The following is a 25,196-nucleotide window of genomic DNA, read 5'->3' as shown; positions in this document are numbered from 1 at the left end:
TTATCCCGCCCCTCGGACTGAACACTGCGAACGGTGAGTGCCCAGACCCTACATTTTAATGTGGGTCTGGCTCGTCAGGCTAACACTCTCTCACAATGATAGAGATTTAAAAATATTAAAGTTGAAAGTTAGAATGTTTGAAATATTATTTGACTGCGGACAGCTTGCCATTTCTGATAACTTAGGTCCTGTAGGCTGACAGTATGTGGACTTTCACAATTTGAGCATGTTCATTTAGAAAATACATTTTCTTTACCCTTCAAACTGAAACCCATGATAGAAAATGTAGCTGCTTAAAATTGTTGGACTGTTCACTTGTGTTGCAGAATTCAACAATATAGTGTGTGTATGTGTATGTTAGGTGTGTGCTATGTGTGTGTGTGTGTGTGGGTTAGGTGTGTGCTATGTGTATGTGTGTTTGTGTATGTTTTGGTGTGTGTGCTGGATGTATGTGTGTGTGTGCTGGATGCATGTGTTTTTATGTGTGCTAAAGTGTGTGCTAAATGTGTGTGTATGTGCCAAATGTGTGTGTGTGTGTGTGCCAAATGTATGTGTGTGTGTGTGTGTGTCTGGAGTGCTCTGTCACAGACACACCCCCGTGTCTGTCTGCATAAATAGTGCTTCTCCAAAGGGGCTGCTGCACCTGACTGAGCAGCTCCATCTCGGCGTCTCTCCTCTCTCCTTCTGCAGCTGCGCTCATGGCCGACTCAGCCCGTCTCAGTGGAGGCGCTGTGCGCTTTGGCGCCACCTACAGTGGAAACAAGTTATTCTCACGCGCGTCAGGGATGTCCTCTGGCATGCGCTCTTTCGGGGGAGGAATGTCACTGGGGGGAGGTGGGGGAGGGTCCCTCGCTCTGCGATCGGGTCTGGGTGGTGGAATGGGGTTCGGAATGGGCCTCGGGTCTGCCGGAGCGGGGTTCGGAATGGGGCTAGGGTCCGGCGGGGCAGCGGGGGGCGGCTCTCGGGGGGCTGCAGGGTTCCGTATGGGCGTGGCTCCACTGCGTGCCCGGCTCGGTGGGAAAGTGTTCAAGATCGGCGCGTATGGGTTCAACCCGGCCTTCCTGGGGGCAGGCCAGGGAGTGGGCGCTGCAGGGGCAGTTGGGGTGGCTGGGGCAGGTGGAGTGGGCGGGGGGGCAGGAGGGGCACTTCCCACACTGGACCCCTCTCTGCCATCTCTGGACACAGTGCAGGTGACCCGACTCCGAGAGAAGGAGGAGCTGCAGGTGCTCAACGACAAGTTCGCCACCTTCATCGATAAGGTGAGCACCTGGAGGAGGTGTGTGTTTGTGTGTGAGTGAGAGAGAAAGGCTGTGTTGTGTGAGTGAGAGAGAAAGGCTGTGTTGTGTGTGTGTGAGTGAGAGAGAAAGGCTGTGTTGTGTCTGAGTGAGAGAGAAAGGCTGTGTTGTGTCTGAGTGAGTGAGAGAGAAAGGCTGTGTTGTGTCTGAGTGAGTGAGAGAGAAAGGCTGTGTTGTGTCTGAGTGAGTGAGAGAGGTTGTGTGTGTCTATGTGTGTGAGTGAGAGAGGCAGTGTGTGTGTGTGTGTGTGTGTGTATGTGTGCGCGAGTGAAAGAGAGACCTCCTTGACCTATAAGATGAGAGCAGGGAGCAGGTGTGTGGAAGTATATGTGCAGAATGTCTCGGTGAGAGTGTGTTGCTGGGAGACACACAATGGGGTGTGTGTGGAACAAACCATGTTTATTTGTGCCAGACCATGGGTTTGTCACTGAGTGAGAATATGTGTTTGAGAATATGTGTTTAGCAGGGATGATGAGAGAGTGTGTGAGAGAGTACAGCGTCTGTGATAACTGATAGTCTGTGTGTGTGTGTGTGATTTTACATTTACATTGATTTTAGTTCAGTTGACTTACTGATACAATTCAGGCAAATCCACATTTTTAAAGTTTGAAATTAATGTATGGTTTCACAAATCATTGATCAGCTGTGTTAAATAATGATGTTAAAATTGAGTGTAAGAGAGAGAGAGATTGTGTGTGTGTGTGGTGTGCAGCCTACATATTTTAGTGCCTGAGGACACAGATACACTGTAGAATGTCCTGACGTGTGCAGTAGGAGAAGGAGCAACTGGTATGCTTCCAGCACCTGAGGTCCTCAGCGTGAGTGTGTGTGTGTGTGTGAGAGTGAAGCTTGCATGGTTCTAAAACCTAAAGACACATAGGGTTTCTGCGTCAGTGTGTGTGTGTGCCTGTGTGTGTGTGTGAGAGAGAGTGTCTGTGTGAGTGTCAGCGTGTGCGAGAAAGAAAGTATGTGTGTCTGTGTCAATGTGTCTTTGTGAGTGTGTATGTCTGTTTGTGTGTGTGTGTTCATACATGTCCTGGTCCTCACCTACCTGCACTCTCCCTGTGCGGTATAAGGCTCGCTCTCTGGAGCAGCACAACGCCGTGCTGAAGGCCAAGATCTCCATGTTCACCAACCCCGACCAGGGCGGCCCGGCCAGCACGTCCATCCTACTCACCTCCGCCATCGGCTCCTACAAGGGCCAGATAGACTCGCTGACCGCTACCAAAGAGGCCGTCATCGCTGAAATCGAACACTACAAGAACATCATTGAAGACGTCAGCGCCAGGTGTGTGTGATCAAGCACTGTTATTGTTATCATTGAACTGAGACTGTCTAGGGGGCACCCATACCACACTCGGATCCACGGGGACCCGGGTTTGAGTCCAGCCCGGGTCATTTCCCGGTCCCACCCCATGTCTCTCCTACTCACTTCCTGTCACTCTCTCTACTGTCCTGTCAGATTAAAGGCATAAAAAGGTGAACAAAATAAATATATATAATATATCTATATACACGTTTGATTGGCTGTTTCTTCAGGTATGAAGAGGAAACGGCACAAACAAAGACTCTGGAGATCGACTGGAGCAACCTGAAGGAGGCAAGATTATTATTAATTATTATTATCATATTGTTTACATGTATATCACCTCTCACAATACTTAAGTATTTGACTAACTGAATTAAATAAACAATGACTGAATAGGATTTAAGACACTGCGTGCAGGAAGTTGATAATGTTACCGTCTTGTGTGCAGGAAGTTGATAGCCTCTACCTGTCCATCTTCGAGCTGCAGACTAGTATCAGTGGGCTGGAAGACCATATTGCCTTATCCAAGCAGGTTTATGATGCTGTAAGTACATTGTGATCTCGTTTTCCAAACAGCTTGGACTCGATGCCTTTTTTACACATAAAGAAGACAGATCATTATTGATCTACATCAGCATTTGGGCATGACATAAAGGGCCTGATCATTGCTACAGCTAGGGTTAGCTAACCCTTAAATCAACTATTCCGTGCATACAGGAAAGGACTACCCAAAAACTACCTGTAGGCTGCATGACATGTATGCTACTGTCTGGTTTACCACAGAAATGTATGTGAGTGTGGGTGGGAGTTTATACTGAAAACCCTAAAACTACAAAGAAAGGCCGCATCTTTATTGAACCAATGCTCAACAGCTCAATTCAAACAGAAAGGAGAATTACCAAGGACGCAATGTCACTGTAATAAGATCATTTAGTCTTAATTCACAACACAGTTTAGTCTTTTTTCACTAGCCTTTTTTTATTTCCGTTGGCTAAATTGTTTGCCTTCCACATAAATGAATAAAGACAGTTTTTGGATTTCCCCTTTCACAGAAAGTTAAAGAGGTCCGAAACATTGTGACAGGCAGTGTGAGGTCAGCCGTGTCCATTTCTGTGGACAATGCAGCACAGGCACAGGATCTGACGTCAGCTCTGGCGGATGTGAGGGGACACTACGAAGCCCTTGCTCAACGGAGCAAGCAGGACGCTTTAGTATCTGTCCAGGATAGCGTAAGTCTCTTCTCTTCTTCGTATCTTTCTGCCTTTATGTGTAGCGCTCTGGCTACCCTTCATTACATCACTTCCTTCATGTCCAGTGTTCTGGCTATCTTTCTTTACATCACTTCCTTCATGTGCAGTGCTCTCGGTGCGTTCACAGGAAAAACCTTTTCCCCAGTGAAAACATCATCATTCACGTCACTTCATGTGGGAATAAGAGGTGGGCAACTGGGGGTAGATTTTGCTTACAGAGTTGCCCAGTTGAGGGCTTGTCGTCACTTTTGTTGTCATGTTGTAGTTTGTTTGTAGTCCATGTGGCCTTTCATGTCCAACAGTTTTAATGTGAACTTTGGAATTTGCCGTTTTTGTCACTTGAAAGCTGCATATACTTCTTTCACAAGCGTCTTACACCATTTTTTTTTTTTTTATTAAATATGTTTATTGAAGGAAACGTTTATACAGGGAATATACAGGATAACAATACAAGAGATTTCCCTCAGGATTTTCTGAAAGAAATTCAGCAACAAAACAGCAAAAACCTACAAAGCCTATACCCCCCCACCCCTCAAACAAAACAAAAAAAAAAGAAAAAAGAAAAGCCAGCTAGACAGAAAAAAGTAATAATGACAGTCAACATAGTGCACAAGACATATTCAGGAAAAAGAAAGATAGAAAGCCGCACACTCAAGTGCTAGGGGTGTCACCCTGGGCATTATTAGTTTCACACGCTTCTGACCATTTGTCCAGCAGAGGCTGCCATATTCTTTGGAAGATCCTTTCTTTGTACGACATCTTATAGCGGAGTCTTTCCATGTGAAGTACATTGCCTAACTCTCTAAGCCACTGCTGGAAAAGAGGGCTGGTGTCTGACTTCCACTGTTGCAAAATGAGGCGCATGGCCAACAGATTACATAGAGACATGGCTTGCCCCTCATAGTTTGTGATGTTGAGATTATAAACAACTGAACCAAAGATGGCAAGGAGAGGGTCAGGTGCAATAGTTTTGTGAAGTGCAGTTCAATGTTGTTGAATATAAGAGACCAGAAAAGAGTTAACTTAGAACAATACCAAAAATGATGTGTAAGAGTCCCTGTTTGTTTACACTTATTACATAGGGGGGAAATGTTAGGGTATATGGCATGGAGCCTGGCTTTAGAGTAATGGAGCCTGTGGACTACTTTAAACTGTATTAAGGAATGTCTGGAGTGTATAGAGATGCTATGAATTCTATCCAGAATTCCCTCCCAGACCGTTCCTGAAATCTCCATATTAAGTTCCTGCTCCCAATCATTCTTCAACTTATCAGTGGACACTCCTTCATGGGCCAATAGGATACCATACAGGGAGGAAACTGTGCCTCTGCTCCCTGGTACAAGATGTCTAAGACTGTCAAATGTGTTGTGTTTGGGCGTGTGTTCGTATTGTGGTATATGAGTCCTGATATAATGCCTGATCTGGAGGAACCTGAATAAGTGTGTGGACGGTAAGTCATATGTCTGTTGGAGATTTTGAAATGACATTAGGTTTCCTTCAAGGTACAGGTCCTGTATGAACAAAATATTTTTGGCTTTCCAGATGGAAAAGGCTGGATCCATCAAAGCAGGGGGGAAAGCATGATTGTGACAGATTGGACTGTCTATGTAGACTAAGGGCAAATCAAGAAAAGATTTAATTTGTTTCCAAATTCTTAAGGAGTGAAGTATAATTGGATTTTTTATATAGAGAGGTGTCTTTATTTTTGCAGGGTTATTAAGGAGTGCTGGGAGGGAGGTGGCACCACATGCAGATATTTCTATCTGAAGCCAAGAGGGCACATCTTCTTGATTGTAGTGGGCTGTCGGGAAACCTTTACGCCAGTGAAGTATTGCATTCAAATTGGCGGCCCAGTAGTAAAGCTTAAAGTAAGGTAAACCAAAGCCTCCCTCCGCTCTACACTTAAACAGGTGTTTTTTGGATATTCTGGCTAATTTATTGTTCCATAGAAAGGAGGATATGATAGAGTCCAGCTTTTTGAAGTAATAGAGGGGAATAAAGACAGGGATACTCTGGAAAATGTATAAAAATCTAGGAAGGACAACCATTTTTATAGCGTTGATGCGACCGACCATAGAAATGGGCAGTGTGTTCCAAAATTGAATATTCTGTTTCAATTGTTGTATTTTGGATTCCCAGTTACTGTTGAGGAGTTTTCCATGCTCCCGCGTCGCAATGATACCCAAAGTTTTGAATTGGTCTCTTGCTAATTTAAATGGAGCGGTGCCCAGAAAGTTTAAGTCCACTCCATCAGATATGGGCATTAGCATTAGCATTATGTTTTGGGGTGTGACAGGAATAGTGTGATGTCGTCTGCAAAAAGGGATATCTTATTCTCTATGCCATCTTACACCATATTTTTATTACATCACTTCCTGTCTGATTTTCCTCTTGCTTTTCTCCCAATCCCTGCTCACCTCATTGTTTACTCTTGGCTGTTTGTTTGGTAAGCATTCATACCGGTAGTTATTATACACACAATCATAATTCCATTTATAAACATTTTCATAAAATAGTGAGGCACCTCCAATGGAAAACTAGTATGTCTGCAGGGTGTTTGGCTAACCATCTCTGCCGTCTCCACAGATCTCCATGATGTCCCTGACCACCCAGCCCAACACTCAGACTCTCACGTCCGCCAAGGAGGAACTTCGGGTCTACAAACTGCAGATAGACTCTGTGCAGAGAGAGATTGAACGCATCAAGACACTGGTAGGGTCATCTCGGTCCGGTGTAGAAATGTGTTTGTGACATTTTTTTTTTTTAATTCTCACACGTTCATGTACCAAGAATCGGTTTGAAAAATTTGGAATATGTAAAAAATAAAAAAGTAAGGAAGGGGTAGCAAATTGTTGTTTATCAGTTTTGTATTTTTATTTAGAATTAATTCACTGATGTGATCCGTTGGTGCTTCTTAATTTAATGTTTATTAATGTTTAGAATCAGATACATTTTGATGATTTTTCAAATAATGTGTCAAAATATAAAATACTGTGATACAAAATATGGTGATCCGTTGACATTTCAGAACATCCAGTTGGAGTCTCAGGTGGAGGAGGCGGAGTCTCACTCGAGCTCCCACACAGAGACGTACCAGGAGCAAGTCATGACACTCAAATCACAGCTGGATGACCTCCGCAAGGTACAAACGAAGTTTACAAACACTTTCTACTGAGGAGACACAGTACTCAAAGAATCCTCCATAGAAATGCATAGGGGTAGTTCATAACGACAATATGGCACAATATAGCTGACTGATAACTGCCCAAAGTGTGTTACCAAGATGGCCACCGAGTGGGGGGACTTGCCTATAAGGACTTTGCTTATACATCAGGAGTGTCTGTCTGCATGTGTGTCTGTCACCTGTACTGCCATATTGTTTAGAGGTGGTGCTTGAAGCCCGGCTGGATGAACTTGATGAATGACGCATACAAACATGCTTCCTGAAGGAGGTGTTACAGATTTTTGCACACATTACTACAGACCTGGCAATGACAATCACATGTGTGTGTTTCTAGCAAATCACACACTATGGCCAGGAGTATCAAGAATTGCTGGCCAGTAAGATGTCTCTGGATGTGGAGATCACAGCCTACAAAAAGCTCCTGGATGGAGAAGAAAGCAGGTAAGGCACACATGCCCACTAGTGCCCCATAATCAGTTTGCCCGGGGAAACTGGCGCCCATGTAGGCCTTGCGCCTGGTCTGTTGAGACGACTGCAGGATTATGACCTAAATAGTATAATAATATATCTGCATCCATCGACTTTGGAAAAAGCGTCGGCTAAATTAAATGTAAATGTGTGCGTTTTCTCCCTCAGGTTGAAGTCTGGAGGGGGCGTGACCGTCCACATGTCTAAAACATCAGTGGGAGGAGCCGCTGGAGGTGCTGGTCTGGGATTGGCTGCTGGCGGAGGTGGAGGCTATGGATTGGGTAGATTATCTGTCATCTTTTTATCATTATTATACTGTTTCTCTATCTGACAACATCTCTATGTGTATTACCTATAAATAATCACCCAAATCAGAAACATGTAAGAGCATGAAAAATGGAAAGCTAGTCCAGTGAGATGCTACGGGTTATAAGGAGATCCGGCTGTTAATCGAAGCTAACTGTCTATGGCAAGTTGCAAAGTTCACAATATTAATGTACCGTAGATCACAGTACCCACTCGAAGGCAGAGGACAAAAGTGTGTAGAGCAAAACGTCTGCATTTCAGACTTCTTCGTCCCTGCGAGAACAAAATCAAAATCCCCATGTTATTTCCCCAAGATACCAGATCTCCTTATATGGGCAAAGATGGCAGCTTTTTTGTAGGTGAACTTCAGAGGTCTTTTGGGGTACCTGCTAACTGTTAAGGCTTAGCTAACTCAGATAATGCTCACTAGTGCTGTTCATGGCCACATAACTTTCTCATCACTGATTGTTATTCCGTTCTCCTCGACTCTCTGCCCAGGTCTTGGAGGTGGTCTAGGAGGAGGCCTTGGAGGTGGTCTAGGAGGAGGTCTTGGAGGTGGTCTAGGAGGAGGTCTTGGCGGTGGTCTAGGAGGAGGTCTTGGCGGTGGTTTTGGAGGCGGTTTTGGCTCAGGACTCGGAGGGGCGGGGTCTTTTGGAGCCAGCAGCTATTTCTCCTCAAGCCTTAGCAGCAGTGCGTGTGAGTCTCTCTTATTATCCATTATAACGAGTGCAGTGCATGTTAGTAGGGCTGCCACTAACAACTATATTAATACAGATTAGTCTATCAATGAATCTAAACGATTAATTTTCCTCGCTAATTGTGCTGTAAAATGAGCGCACACCCAAGTAAAATAAGCATGCTATTTAGTAAAATGTGCACACAATTTAGTTAAATGTGTGCACTATTTACTAAATTTTGCTCTCAATTTAGTAAATCGTGCGCACGTTATACTAAATAATAAATAGTACTAAGTAGTAAAACAAGCGCACAATATATTAAATTGTGCACACAATCTAATAAAATGAATCCACAATTTAGTAAAACGAGAGCACAATTTAGTAAAATGAACGCACATTCTCTCAATATACAAATAATCTTGCAATGACACACACCCAGGCTCCGTAGAATGAGTCAACAGATGACAACATTAAAAGGAATCAAAAGTGAAGCGGTCACAATATAATACAATACATGATAAGAAGATGTCAACAAACAGATAATGCACATAAGTGCCACTTAAATAACTATACTCAAACTATTTTTGCACATAGGCTATGACAGAGTGCATACTGTAGCCTTGTGTAGCAGGAAAGTAGGGAAGTTAAATTTGATTTCATGAAAGTAAAAGTAAGACATTAGAAAGGCAAACAAAAATTTAAGTTGCTTTTGACATAGTACAAAGAAGCAAAACTGGTGCACTGTATACCGAATCTGTTGTCTCTGAATGTTTCTTTTATTGACACATTTAACTAGCCTGGGAGAACTCAGTCGAACCTTTGGCAAATTTGTAATATACTCTGCAGGTCCGTCTGGCAAAGAGACCATTAACTTCAATTTCCAATGTTCCTAAAACCTGGGCACCAATCAACTATTGAGGCTGGCTTAAGATGATGACATTGAAGCAGTTTTTGTTAAATGCTCATTTGTTGAGATGTTTTGTCCTTTGCTCTGCATATGTCATCTCCTTCATCGCTCTGATTGGTTTTAGGTCTATCCAATTGTGTCCAGAGGCATTTTGATTGGTGTCCCATTGGTGACAACCCTTAGAAATGGGAGGTGAATGAACCTTGTCCAGATACAATCTCAATTTAAATTGAGATAAGATCTGGTGCTAATGCCGCCTTCATGTCACATCGGATATTTGGAAATTCGGACCTCTGATAGAACACTACAGATAGAAACACTCACCAGAGACATTTTCCTTCTTGCTCAACCGTAGCATCACATCACAATTCTAATAACTTATTTATGTGTTTCCTGTATTTGTTTTCCGAGCTGATGTCATGAACACACTTTTCTACGGATTTTTAAAGTCGTGTCCTCCGAGTTTACGGTTGGCGTGAAGGCAGTATAACCAGGCTAGCATTTAACAGCCATTTGGATTACACCAACCAAGTGTTATCCAAATAGCGGAAATTTTTCACAGCAAAATAAAGTCGCACATTCACAGGCAGTTTTGGTACATACAGGGCAATACATATAGGAGCTTTTTACTGGAAACTCCCACTTTTCCCCCTAACCATTCTATGAATGCACATGAAATGTGTTGGAACATAGGACTCATTCTGCTGCATACTCCGCAGAGTGCAGATAAGTAGGGGGGCGATCAGACAGAATTCTGTTTTTGCAGTGAGCTGCACATTTTCCACATTGTTTCATATTGGCAGTAAGCGTTTTGCGCACTGATTATGCATCCAGAGTGCCTCGTGTTTTTTTGCGGAGGCGCCCTGAGTGCCTCGAATTGAAAAAAGTTTGTCTCTAAGCCGAGCCTCAGGCTTTATAAGCTGCAAAGCGCGTCCTGTCTGATCGTGACCCTAATAAACACTACACCTGTGATCCTAATTGTGTTGAACTACTACTTACACTATTAAACATATGTGGGTGCTTACAGGTCTCTATGGAATTAGGTAATTTTGTCTGAGAAATCCAATTTATTTTTGTTTTACAGTATCTTCCGCGGTCTACTGAAGAGCTGATGCCATCTCTCAGTTGCTCCTTACCTGAATGATATCAATGCCACTCTCTGGTGAAGACTCAACGCTTTACTGTATGTTTTATACCACCTCAATAAAATATGTTATGACACTTTGCTGTTCAATGTCATTCATGTCATATCTATATATATATGGGCATATCTCAAGATACCACATTTCATCTGACCTAGCATAGGAATAAGTCCCTCCCTACTAGTCGATTCATTGCCTCCTCAATAATCAGAATACAGCTCCCATGCAACAATTGTCTAGTGCAGTGGTTCTCAAATGAGGGTACGCCCTGGGGAGTACGTGAGGACACTCCAGGGGGTACGTGAGATTTTAAAATATACATATATTTAAAAAGTAGAATCCATGCAAAAATAACAACTATTTAATAAATATTTCAGGAAAATATAAGTTCATAAAATGAATTTTATATTTCAGTAGGCTATTCAATTTCATTATCCTAAAAACCCAGAGTCCCCCCCATACCAGGATGGTTCGACCCAACCTGTCACATGCCAGCCGCCATCACCTGTCAATCACTGTCAAAACTCAAACGATGGAGTCGTGGTTGAAGCGTAGCGGTAATTCTTGTGAAAACACGGAGGGACAAGAGGCAAAGAAGGTCAAACCAGAGCCGGCTTCGCGCTGGTTAGGGGGTACTTGGCCATAGGATAACGATAAAGCACAAGTTTTTTTTAAACTTTTGAAGCATACATGAACCAAGGCAAGGCGACGACATCAAAGAAACAGATTACGGGAAGAATCCACTCTAGACATAAGGGTTCTGCAAGGAAATCTTGAAATCCAGGTCCATACTTGATTCATACACAAGCTCAATTCGAAAAGCATTGCAAATCACTGATAACAGTGAAGGAGAAACATAAAGTACAGATCAGATTTAAAAACCGAAGTAATTCACTTATGTAGAGAGCCATACAGTTTAAAATGCAACTAACTAAAAAAAAAACAGACCATAAAAGGTATTCAATGTATTTAATTTCAAAACAGATGAATAATGTATTTAATTTCAGCATTTCTATACATTAACAGCCTTTGATAGCATTTGAATGTATTTCCAGTAAACTCAGAGCTGTTGTGCTGTTTGTGTATCTAAAGAATCACAATCATATGGGGCCATCCTTGTTTTTAGCATAATAAGCACAGCTGTTTAAATTAAAAATGTTAATGTTTATAGTACAGTTTATCATTTTGTTTTCCTAAAATACTATAAAATGTCTAAGCTATACAAATTAAGCAAACAAAGTAAATTCAATATTCTTATAAGAATGACAGTTGTTGTTGAGTTAACAGGACAAATACGAAGTCAGCTGTTTCCTCTGACTGACAGTCCAGAACTCAAAACAGGGCGGTACTGGCAGATATGCTGGCATCAGACATTCCAGACACACATGATCGAAGGCGCCATGGAAACGTGTTAAGGAAAATACATGAGGTAAGACTCGTAAGTTTGTAGGTCCATTAATAACATTATCTGATGCGCGCACACACACACACACACACACACACACACACACACACACACACACACACACACACACACACACACACACACACATTTCAATTCAAGACGAGAACATATACTAATATGGGGAGTGTATAAAGACTTAATATCTGACATCCACATACTACTCTATATACCATCAAAGAACATGAGTGATTGTAAGGAGTGTGTACTTAAGTACTATAGGTCAGTCAATTCTAGCAGAGCAAACTAAATCAGACAGTCTGGCAGAAACTCTGAGTGCAATACAGAACTAGGGGTTCTTTGAAAATGGCAAAGGCAAACATGTTCAAAACAGTTTATCATTTGCTTTGAGTTCACACACAAACTATCTGAGGAGTCAGTTCTCTGCAAATAAACATGGATGCTTCACTTACAGTACAACCAGTGTCCATATACGTCAAAAGATGTTCAAATGTAAACGTTTAAAAACACACACACACACACACACACACACACACACACACACACACACACACACACACACACACACACACACACACACACACACACACACACACACACACACACACACACACACACACACACACACACACACACACACACACACACACACTTGTTCGCCTTAAATGTACACCTCGGTTTGCCCGATTTCACATTTCCAGCAGCAGCATCCATCTTCTTTGTTTTCAAGTAGCATTATGTTAAGCCCGCCTTGCGACTCTATACACGATGTGATCGGCCTGATCGAAGTTTTATTTTTCCAGCTCGCAAGCCAACCGAGAGTTGTTAGACTAACCTGACTGCAAATTACATTTGCTGCCGCTAGGGTACGTCTAGATTTCTAGGCTAGTCAAATATCTGCACACTTCTGTTACATAATGCATTAGCATTAGAATCTGAATTGAATTTGCATATGGATGTGATTGAATATGGACTGTCACACAGATAAATGGACCAACGTAAGTATTAACAAGTTACATATGTTTGAAATGAGTTCTAGTACCGTTCAGAGCCTTATAGATAGATCTATGCATTTATTGACTGTCAATTACCCAAAATCGTGGCTCTGTATCATTGAACAGTAGCCTATTCAATGCATACTAATCCATTGTCAATCACTTCCGGGAACTTTTTGAAGTTTACATGAACCACGTGACCTTAACGAATTTTGAACACCCATTATCGCAACTCTCTATCGATAAGGCTCTGAACGGTACTAGAACTCATTTCAAACATATGTAACTTGTTAATACTTACGTTGGTCCTCCTCCTCTGTGTCACTTGCTGAACCATGTACTCATTCAATATCATCACAATTACCTACAGCAGGGTTCGAATTACACCGTGACCCTATATTATCCAATATACACCATGACTTTCCCAAGTCACATGCATACATAGCCTATAAGTTTGCAGCAGCGCAGCCTTTAACAGGGTTACTGAAAAAAAATTCTACTTTTACTACTGCAGGCAGTTCATATCGTTAGTAACATATCATATAGGCACAATAACATCTACATAAGAATCACGCAAGAAGAAGGACATGGGGAATATCTGCTTCTCTTGAGCAAAAAAGCACTTGAGCATTATTTAGCAAACAAACGACAGCGAAATAAAACACCTGTCTGCAGCTTACAACTCCCTCTCTCTCCTTGGCCCCGCTCTGGCGCACTGTTTTTGACGGTCACTGTCCTGATGTTTTAATATGTTTTTCATTTTATAGTATAACGTTTGTAAAGTGCTCAGTGTAAAACTGAAACTATGATATAGCCCATGAAAGAACGAAAAGTACAACATATATGAAATAGGTAAGCATTAAGTAGTAAGTCTTTATTTATATTATATTGCGCTTTTTGTATAGTCTAGGTCTGAGGCTAATGACACTAATAAGTGGTCAAACCCTTACAAAAACAAAAAAGAATGTAAATTACTTCAAGTATGAAAACTGTATCAAAACTGCAGTTTTGGAGGAAATATTTGCAGTTCGTATGAAGGAAATGTAGTATTTTGAACACAAAAAAATGCATTGCACTATTGCATAGCACGGCATCGTACTGTACTTTACTGCAGAAATGCAGTATTTTGAACATGAAAATACTACTGTACTGCACTGTAGTGTAGTATAACTGCACTGTATTTCGAAAAGACTGCAGTACAACTGCAGGTTTTTTTGTAAGGAAAGGGCCACCCATAATCTAAAGATAACCCTGACCACTCACATTGTGGTCCAGATCTTTTGCTGGTATCTGCCGGAAGAACCTTGCTTTTTCACATGAAATCGCTGTATACATAATTTGTCAATAATGAATCCAGACACGTAACACTAATAAACCTCAGATAGACAGCTGGCTAGCGCTGCTGTAAGAGACGACAGTAGGTGGGTTTACAAGGACAGTTTATTTGTCATTCCGATTAAACTATTCCGAATGAAAAATCTGTGCCATCTGTATACATGGGGTACGTTCTATTCCGATCAGGTGCTCTCAAGTGCTCTAGAATCTTTGATCAGAATAGCCGTTGCGACCCACTCACCATCTTTCTCTCTCTCTTTAAAAAGCCCCAAAAGAGGTTGAGGGGATAAACCATAAACCTATAACCAATAATCACTCAGCACAGCTTTTAGTTATAATGGTTTTAGTTTAGCGTTTTGGTAAATAGATAATAATAATAATAATAATAATAATAATAATAATAATATCAGGAAATGTGTCATGACAATGAAGAGAAACTATAAAAGCAAGCTATGTACTTCAAGCCAAACTACAGCCTGTAGTTAGTTGGTTAGTTGTGCGTTATTTGGAGACAAATCATGAGGCTCTGTAGACACACACACACACACATTTCATATCAAACAACTGTTAATTAAACTAATAAATAACCTCACTTCAACACACACTCCAGTCTGTGGCTGTGATTACAGTTAAGGCTACTAGGTCAAATAAACCCCTAAACCTCCCCCTAGATTAAATGAAACCCTAAATCACTTTCCGATCACTTTCCATTAAACACACACACTCTGAAATACTCCTCTAAAACTGTACATTTAACATTCAGAATCAGACATGACCACACATGGATGCACTTACGGCCCCCACACACAGTTGCGTTCGTTCCGTCAACGCATGCCAGTGGGTATTCCCGACGGTTACTATGCAAATCACCGTATGCAAGTATAATCGCAATTCAGTCGGTGCAGCAAAAGTTGAACTTTTCATCGCGAGCGACGGGGAGCAAGGCGACGCAACGTACCCACAATTCAGTTCAGCAACGGATGACGTAAGCCCATGTAAAGTGGACTGGACGCGTCTCCAGCACTGCACCGCACGCAGCTGTGTGTGGGAGCCGATACAGACATTTCTCTTAGTAGACACAAACACCTTCTCTCTAAGCACACGCAAGCATACACTCTCAAAGCACCTTCTCTCTCAGCACACATACACATGTACCACTTTTCTGTCAGGGCCCACACACAAACACGCACCGTCTCTGGACACACACACACACACACACCTTCTTTCAGTATGCACACACAGCTTTTCTGTCAGTGGTCAAATCTCTCCATCATGAGCTTCCGGCTGGCCTCGTAGCCCAGGAAGAGGGCGCCGTTTGCAGGGAAGGTCCTCAGCATGGTGGGGGTCAGACCTGAGTACAGAGCCCTCACTCCTGGGGGAGCAAGGTGAGGTGGGGGTTAGAGCAAAACATGTGACACGCACATAGAGACACATACACACACACACACACATACACGCACATCTTATTCCGCATACCATGTAATGCAATCTGTTCGTTTGGTACATCATTTTTTTAATTCACAGACAACACCAAATTGTCATATTGTAAGTACAAACATGGACATATTTGTTGGTACCCTTACAGCTCACTGTAACGGTGCTACCTACCTATTGAAAAGTGATGAATGTAAATACAATGCAAGTCAAGAGTGTTTTGTGGCTGCATTCAAGACCATCCTACAAAATTACACATAGCATCTTTAAGGGTATACCTTACCGCACCTATGTATAATTCTGTAGGACTTTATATGTATATTATACAGTCATTGAGATGAATAGGTAGATAAAGGACATTACCCTCTGCTCGGAATACTGTCATGAAGGTCTTCAGGAAGCCGGCTTGCTGTCCCAGCATGGACATCACCTGAATTCTTGACTTGATGCAGTCCATGGGGTAGACCACCAGCCACAGACACGCACCCCCAAGCCCCCCACTGAACACGATCGGAGCCACACCTGCCAAACAGTCAGTAGGAGTTAACACACCACCAGTAAAACCCAAACAAAGTGGATAACACACCATCAACAGTTTACATATTTAATCTACCTTTAGTATTTCTATTTTTGGTGATGACTACTTTAAGGGGCAGCCGTGGCCTACTGGTTAGCGCCTCGGACTTGTAACCGGAGGGTTGCCGGTTTGAACCCCGACCAGTAGGAACGGCTGAAGTGCCCTTGAGCAAGGTGTCTGATTCGTATATGTGTTTTTGCTACTACAACATTGTTATTTCCTCTTGTGGAATTAATAACAATTATCCTATCTAATCTTATCACCTCCAGCCAAGGTTGGCACTTCTGCAGAGTAAATGTTAATGTGTGTGATGCTCACCAATGTCATCTTTAGAGCATTTGAAGTAGTCGGCAAAGGCAGTGCGGCTTAGTTCATATGCCCCAAAGAAGCAGAAGTATCCGGGGACCTCTCGGGCGATGGTGGTGGTCAGGCCCTGGAAGAACCCCTGTGGCCCCTCCAGGGTCCAGATGGACCGTACCACAGACCAAACAGACCTGGGGGTGTGGGGAGCCCAAGAGATATATCCAAGACTACCGAAAATGAAAACTTAAGCAGAACACTCACTCACACATGCACGCACGCACACACGGACACACATCTTCAGAACAAATCAGTGCCAACAAATTTGGTCTCCATGTTGTGACATTCTGTTGGTTTCAAATGAAAAGCAGAGTTTCAACACAGAACGGAAAGAAAAGAAAATCTACAGCTGTTCCTGAGGGCAGCAGGGCAGCCAGTCTTATCTAAGACCAGGGGTGAAAGTAGGCCGGTACGGTACTGCTTACCACTAAAAGATTTAGTGGTGGTACATAGTACCGGAGAGAGATGAGAGCAGCTACAATGTTCCCAGACAGTTCTCTAAATGTGCAAACTTCAGAGAACCTTGAGGGAATGTTCCCTGAATGTTATGTGTTTGTTGGGAGAGGGCCCTCCAAAGAAGGCAGGGAATGCAGAAGAGAGAGCAAATCAGATAACAGGTCCTGATGAATGCTCTATAAATAATAATAAATGAATGAATGTTGCCTATTTCAGTGTGTCAAACTTTTTTTTCACATTTTAAAACTACTTTCACCCCTGTCTACAACTAGCCCTGGTAGTTGTTAGTGGCAGTTATTAGCAGACAACTTTTTGCAATTTCTGAATGCAGCTATGTAGTAGTGCTGTCTATGACATATGATTGGCTGCATGCAAGTTGCACACAAATGCAAATCTTTGATCATTAAAAACTATCAAGATGGAGAAAGTGGAAATCAGTATGCAGATTTAAGGTGCTTTCAGACACAACCTCTGCAGAACATGCGGAGTTCCGACCCTTCGGGTGATTCAGACATGATGCTAACCTGCGGACCTTATGCTGATGTGTGAACGACACACACGCACATGAACAGAATCTCTGTGTGGTTGAACAGGTTAAACATGGTTGAATACGCACAAGAACAGAATCTCCGCATGTTGTCCGCTTTGTTCAGACATGAACTCATTTACATAATGTCCGTCGGAAATACTAGGAGGGGAGCAGTAGAATATCCAGCTAAGTTCGAACTTCCAAATGACCGCTGGTGATGTTCAGATAACCGTTTGACATCTGCAGAACCTCCGGTCTTACACGTAGGTCTGAAAGCAGCTTTAGATTTAGTCCTTCAGGTTTAGAAGTCATGCCATTAAGTATGATTTAAATAGCCTACAATGTCAGCTGATTGTCCATTATTATGCAGGGCAATAAAAATTCAGTATGGCACCTCTGCGGAGCCCGCACATCACACCACTCTGCTGCGCCACAAATTTTGGGACATACTGATTTATTCTCGGAGCTCCTGCTCTTTCTGTGTTCTGATGATGCTCATAGAATTTCAGGAGCAAGGACCCACACCGGGGTCGAAGGTGGGGGGCAGAGATAGAGCAAAAGAAAAGAATCTAAAGAGAGCAGGAAAGAAAAAGACCAAAAGAGAGAAGGAAAGAAAATGACATAAAGAGAGAAAAAGACCTAAAGTGTGATAAGGAAAGAGACCAGAAGTGTGATAAGGAAAGATACCTAAAATGTGATAAGGAAAGAGTCCACTCACTTCTGAGTGGCTTTGATTTTGCCAGTGGCGGCCATTTCATGCATCGCCTGCAGACGACACTTGACCAACTCCGTAGGACAGAGAACCAGTGAGGAGAAGACAGATGCTACTGAGCCTGCACAGGCCTTCTGGACATCACTGCAGAGAGAGAGGGAGAAATAGGAGAGGTAGAAAAAAGGGCAGAGACGCGATGAGAGGAAGGAGGAGGTGGATCACAGATGTTACTTGAAGTAATTAACATTCAATAATCAGTGTAAAGGCCATACTTCTAATGTTATAAAAGACAACTGTAACAATAAGAACATGAGCATCCATGTTTACTTACGATAAGGAAAGGTGATGCCTAAAATTCAATGGTGTCTGATTGGCTGTAAATATGACTAACATTCACAAAATTGCTCTGAAAGTGATCCCTAGTGATAAAGTCATTTGAGTTTTTGTCATTAGTGTGTGGTGTTCAGTAATGGGCAGTAACGCGTTAGAAGTAACGCTTTACTGTAATCCCATTACTTTTTTCAAATAACGAGTAAAGTAAGGGATTACAATTCCAAAAACAGTAATGAGATTACTTTACTTTCCTGCAAGCAGCCTGTCTTACTAAACCGTGATTTTGCCATAGACGGTAAAAGAATTTGGGATTTTACTGTATGGATTTTGCCTTGTGAGACTTAATCTATTTATTCTCTTAGCTAAATTTCACATTCATAAATGTAAGTTTATTGGTAGCAAGCCCTCTTTTATGGCCTACCGTAAAACTTCAAATAATCGCCGAGTCCCTAAGAGACGCCTGTCTCTTTTAAACGCCTGGCGTGGCTACAGGTTTGGGTTAAAGGCCGGTCTCCAGTAGAGGCCTGGTCTGTTTTTTAGTTTCGGGTTGTATTTAATCTTCTAAAACCCGTCAGATCGTCTGTTTAAAGATTCGCAATGACACGAAACCGTTACAGAAAGGAGGTTACAGCAGTGTGAATTAGATGTTGCACGTCGTTACAAGCCGTCGCAAAGCATTCACATGTCTGGTCACAGTTTCAAGGTTTTAGAATGTTGCATCAAGTTGCTGCTCATCTCGTTGCGAAACTTGGGTGTGATTTGGGCTCAAGTATGGCGCAGACTGCGCACGTTATGATTAGATGGCATTAAAAGACTGCGGTGGGGAAAAGCTAGAGTTCCAAATTGTATAACTTTTTTTCCAATATGAACTATGCCAATGTCTGACTTCGTCATCGTTCAATTCATCCCTTGTGTTTAAAATGTGCGGATAGGCCGATGGTAAGCTTGTTTTTATGCTGGCAACAAAACCAGAACGGTTCGCGAACGTTATTCTTTATTCTAAATGCCATGGCGATAAAGAGAAAGAAGTCAGAAAAGGAATTTACCTTAGACTAGGCTATATCAGAGCCCGTCTACGGACCTTCTCTGGCTATATAACCTACTGAAATAGGTTAATGATGTAAAGTCAAGTGCGCTTCTATGGGACTGGTGTGTGCGCGCACAGTTTTTATTGATGAGTCGGAGTGGCAAGTGCTGCGCATAGTTGCAGTGGAATGTGGCTCTCCAGGGCATTATAAAACTTCTCACTCTTAGACCTACTCATAAACGGCGGTGAAATGGCGTATTTAGCTGTCTAAATTCGAATCATATGCTGGGGGAGAAATAGTCGGACATCCATGATTATTTTGTTATTCAGCACCCCTGGTCAAAAATATGTTCCCGTGAGCCTGGAAGTAGGCTATGATTTGAATGTAGACTGTTGTCAAATTTGGCAAATACAAAACGGGAGAAACAATATGGTTCATGCTCTCTCATGCTGTTTCATTCCTGCCGAAAATGAGGGAGAATGAAACATTAAGCACGTTCCACTTTTGCATAAATAATTCCTGAACGGTTTTGGTCAGGGCTGATAATGCAACTGTATTTGACAAAGGACCGATATAGGCTATTTGCTAGTGACAAAATATGAGCTTTCAGTGTGATACGATCTCTTTGTAGATTACGTTTAATTAAAACGTGTTTCATCTGTTCTGGCTATCCCCGCTATTTGGATCTTACTGTATCTCACTCAATGAACAACATCTCAACACTAAATGAATGATGATCCGTAATTGTCATCAGATAGCCTAGTCATATAGGTAGACATTCAGTGTGTTTGAAATAATTAATTCAATAATATTTTCCATCTTTGCAGAGGAAAAGTTTTGTGTAAAGGGAATTAAAGGCCTGTCTCATATAGACGCCTGTCTCTAATACTAGCCGTTGCAGTTTGGCGATTTGGGAAAATAAAAGCCCGGGCTATTATTTGGAGTTCTACGGTATAAGAATGAGCTTAAACAGTACATTAATCAACTTCAATTCTGTCATAACCCTAAAGCAATACGAACTGTTACAGTAGTAGCCTGTTCATTTTGTTTTGGATAAGCTTTGTGATCTCTTATTATAACCTTCCCTAGCGTCTGAATTGCATACATGGTTTTTTGTCTTTATCTATGTAATGTTGAATCTTTCATGGTACCATCGTAATTTTTAACTTGTACTATGTTTGTTGATGTACCAATGTTTATTCATAATAAAGAAATAAATTAAAAAAAACATGCGGGAGAGAGCGCGAACATGGAGCATTTAATTCATTGCAGTTCAGACATTACGAAAAAAACATTAACGCTGTACACGTGGAAAGAAAAATGTGAAAAATTCCACCTCAAATCTGAGCAAGCACCTAGCAAGCCGGCACAGGAATGTGAAACTCATTGAGACCCACCCATCCCGACATGCAGCAACAGGTGAAAATAGACTCAAGAGGACGTCGCCGGTTCCCTATAGCCTACTGGCCCGTTATAAAAGGAGCCAGGGCATTATAACATTTTGGCTGCATTCACTGTGATTTGGAAAATGGACAAAAATATAATGTGGTCTTTGCCGTTTTGTAATGGGGCTGGTGAGTGTTGAAGTCTTCAACAATTTGCTTCCCTTAAACTAAGCATTTACATGAAGCACTGTAGCCTATGCCGATTGAAACACATTCCACCCAGATAGCTATCACTTTTAATTGCAAACAGAAAATGTCTAGCTAGCTGTCTATACCAACTTAATATCGTCATCATTATTGCTAATATTGTGCTAAATGTGGAGTTTGTGGACTAGCCAATGGCTTGTATTTGAATGGAGCTGATCATTATGAGAGTTGTGTAGACGCTCTTAAAGTGACAGCGCACCATTTCTAAAGGAGTTAAACTGCATCAAATTAGTAGTATTTCTTAAGAAATATTTTCAACTAAAATGACTGTCGTTATTATCATTTAAATAATATATATTACAATATCATTTTATTTGTGCTTTGGGCACCAAAATAGCCAGCAGCGGCACTGCACACACACAGTTCAAACACATACTCTTCTTTGACATTAGAACTGCCTAAATGTGGCATGCAACAGCATTTTCTGTTTTGGTAAATGCATTACTCCTCTCTGCACTGCAACTGTTAAAAGATGTAAATGTTAATAGAGACTTTGGTTTTAATTATTTTATTGCTGTATTTTATTTACATCTATTCGAATGAAGGAGTATACACCAAAAAGTTAAGATTGAAACTAATAAACCAAGTTTTAAAAAAGCGTATTCAGGTTGTGTATAGCTAGTGTGTTTTTGAAAAGTAACTAAGTAAAGTAATTAGTAAAGTAACTAATTACTTTTGAAAATAAGTAAAGTAATCAGTAAAGTAACTGGATTACTTTCTTGGATAAGTAATCAGTAATCAGTAACTAATTACTTTTTCCAAGTAACTTGACCAACACTGGTGGTGTTTGATGTTGACTCGAGCAGGTTTTAGTTTTTAGAGTTAGGCAGGGATCACACTGAAGATTAGAGGTGCTCAGGTAGACGCTGGCTGAACTCACCTGAGAAGATCAGACCTGCTCAGGTACGCACTGGCTGAACTCACCTGGACATGGCATCAGGTACGGTTGAGCTTACCTGAGAAGATTAGAGTTAACTCAGGTAGACGTTGGCTGAACTCACCTGAGTGCCTCTCCACTTGATGTGCCGGCTAGCATGCGCACTACCTCTTGACAGAAGCCGTAGCTCATAAACAGCACGGAGTTCTCAGCAATATTGGCGACCAGCGCCGGAGTGGTTCCCTGGTACAGCCCACGCAAGCCCACCTGAGCAGGACAGAGAGACATACAAACACACTTTTCAACAAAGTGTCTCACACCACTGATTTTCAAAAGACTGAACAAAAGGTTGGAAGTTTTTTTGACAGGAAAAAGGTGAGAGGAAAGGATTCTAAAGGCGTTTCTGTGGTTAATTTGGGTCAGTAGAGGATTGTTTGCCCCAGTCGGACCACCCAAGGCTGGAGCAGACAGCTGCAGATATCATGGCGAGGAGGCAGGCTAAAGAGAGCAGCACATACCCAACACAGGGGGGCACCACCTCTCTACAAACCCCCTTTCACTACCACCACCCAACCACTGACAAACAGGCATCTTCCGATATCGGAGTGTTTTCAGTGTGAGTTTAAGAGTGTGAACTTTGTTGTGTGGTTCACAAAACAAAGGTCACACTCTCAAACGCACACTGAAAACACTCCCTTATCCCTTAACCCTTATCTCTTATCTTAGACACACACACACTCACATAGCCTCACTCACCTGTCGATAAGTAGATATAAAACAGTGCAAAAATCCACGGTATAGTTTTGGAAAAGTTTGCATCTTCACTTTGGCTGTATCCAGGGGCTGTCCGCTAAACACACATGCCGTACCACCTAAAACACACACACACACACACACACGCATGGGAGGAGCATGATGTTAATGTAAGATGTACTTCTTGATAAATCTGTTTTCACTTAGTGAACTAAACAGCAATGATATTGGCAGTTACTTCCTGATATGGGGAGGTTTTTTATTAAAGAACCCACAAAAATTTGGAGTTTGATTTCCAGCTACCACCATTGTGCCATTTAACAGGCACTGAACCTTGAGTTGCTGAGACCGGCCCCTGCCATTTGTATCTGTAATTGCTTTGGATAGAAGTGTCACATAAATGCATAAATAGATAAATAAAAAGATAGATAGACAAATAAATAAATAAAAATAACATGGCCCACTCCATATGGGATCATGACAAAGTACGAACCCCAACAAATAGCGAAATTATTGTCATTAACCCCTTTAACCCCATTAAACTGTATTGCCTTGGACTACAAAACCCATGTCAGTTTCATCTTTCAGCTTTGCAGTGCAAGTCAGAACTTTACGTATACAGTCTATGGTCAGAACCTCATTTATACCATCTACAGTCTGAACCTCATTCATACAGTCTATAGTCAGAACTTTACTTGCATAGTCTATGGTCAGAACCTCATTTATACAGTGTATGGTCAGAACCTCATTCATACAGTCTATGGTCAGAACCTTACCCACTGCTCCGGCAGTCAGGTCTATAATGGCCTGCACCACAGGATGGGGTGCCATGGCAACAAAGAGTTGAGGTTAAGAAGCCTGCAGTGGGGACAGAAAGGGGGGGGGGGGGTCACAGTGGGCATCAGACAAACAAACCACAATACACAGTAGAAGCTACCTTTTCACAGAACACCTAACTTTATGATAATGCTTTAATAAAATGCGTATCTCCCTCCGAAAAAACAAGCACATAAATCCCGGAGGAAATGTGAACTTTTGCCAGGTGGATGGTGCGAGCTTTGAATGGATCATCACTTTCATTCAACTGATATCCACTGAGATTTCATTATCATTCAACTCATATCCACAGCGATCACTTTAATTAAACTGAAATGCACTGAGATTTCAAAGTGACTACAGTCTGGCAGAGTAACTGAGTTAAGCATGCACAGGCCAGTGAAGGATTTAAAAGGATTCACAAAAGTCGAGTTAAAGTAAACGTGTTGACTACTATTAGTGGCAACAACTTAACTGAATAAATTCATTAATTAGCAAAAAAAAAGTAATTTACAGACACAACATATAGCACATTAATCTCTCACGCATTTACGACACTAGCACTGTCGGAGCAGAACACTTGTAAACACAACTTTGACTGAACACGTGCGTGTTTCACAGAGAAATGTTCCAGCAAGGATCTACTATAATTCTCTGGATTGCACACCAAACGTTTATCGTAATCATAAAACCCATTTGCGATTTTGTAGATTTGTGCATATTTGACACACTTCACAAGAAACTAAGGTGTTTTAACGTTACAGCGTGATGAAAGGCATTAGCCTGGGATGCTAACTAACTCAGTAAGATTTGCGCTCAGTTACATCATAGCTGCTAGATCTGTTCCATTCATTTACAAAATAGCTGATGATAATCTATAACAGCGAAATACAAACCTTTTCTTAATTCGGGTCACTCACTGTCGTGGTCTTCTGCTCCCCTTAAGTTCAAATAGAAGATTAATCGTTACCTCAATTTAAGAAAAATTTGGGATGCCGTAAGAGAGCAAAATACCATCGACAGCTTCACTGGGAATGGAATAACATTTCCCTGCATCATGGACATGGTAACTTAACGTTAGCTATTAGCAGTGAGATGCCGGGTAGATGTGACATTCAGTCGCTAGGGGATGAGGTTGGCACTTGATGTAGCCACTAGCCACTGTGTCCAGCCAAACTATCCTCAGCATCATCCTAAATTTAATCGATATAATGCTACGTAACTGATCTTGACCAGTGTCAAGGTTAGTCACAGATATCTGGATATGGAGGTGTCTGTCAAGGAACGGATACCACATTTTAAAAGAAATGTAATATTGCGGCACTTTAAAGTTTTTATTGTTAATCTGATAAATTAAACCGTAATGTACGTGTCCACT

The 25,196-nt window shown here is 41.8% G+C and overlaps 2 protein-coding genes across 2 annotated transcripts; one reads left to right on the top strand and one right to left on the bottom strand.

The window, feature by feature from the left end:
* The first annotated feature begins 698 nt into the window (after window positions 1-698).
* Window positions 699-10,606, top strand: LOC143112424 (thread biopolymer filament subunit alpha). Its single transcript, XM_076274691.1, has 11 exons — window positions 699-1,259; window positions 2,372-2,583; window positions 2,835-2,895; window positions 3,053-3,148; window positions 3,657-3,833; window positions 6,441-6,566; window positions 6,883-6,996; window positions 7,373-7,479; window positions 7,675-7,787; window positions 8,311-8,508; window positions 10,481-10,606. Exons 1-11 carry the CDS (start codon window positions 699-701, stop codon window positions 10,498-10,500), a joined length of 1,785 nt encoding a protein of 594 aa, XP_076130806.1. The 3' UTR covers window positions 10,501-10,606.
* Window positions 10,607-11,571: 965 nt separating this feature from the next.
* slc25a15b (solute carrier family 25 member 15b) lies at window positions 11,572-25,105 on the bottom strand. Its single transcript, XM_076273686.1, has 8 exons — window positions 24,715-25,105; window positions 23,779-23,860; window positions 23,006-23,121; window positions 22,374-22,516; window positions 18,366-18,503; window positions 16,621-16,796; window positions 16,089-16,247; window positions 11,572-15,663 (listed from the first exon to the last, which is right to left on the bottom strand). Exons 2-8 carry the CDS (start codon window positions 23,831-23,833, stop codon window positions 15,542-15,544), a joined length of 909 nt encoding a protein of 302 aa, XP_076129801.1. The 5' UTR covers window positions 23,834-23,860; window positions 24,715-25,105; the 3' UTR covers window positions 11,572-15,541.
* Window positions 25,106-25,196: the final 91 nt, after the last annotated feature.

This window comes from Alosa pseudoharengus, unplaced genomic scaffold (assembly GCF_046254945.1).
Source record: "Alosa pseudoharengus isolate Yale_2024_CS ecotype anadromous, Long Island Sound unplaced genomic scaffold, YU_APseudo_1.1 YU_APseudo_1.1_scf_8, whole genome shotgun sequence".
Classification (NCBI taxonomy): domain Eukaryota; kingdom Metazoa; phylum Chordata; class Actinopteri; order Clupeiformes; family Clupeidae; genus Alosa; species Alosa pseudoharengus.
The sequence above is the reverse complement of the archived record's forward strand: the minus strand, read 5'-3'. Positions and strand labels throughout refer to the sequence as shown.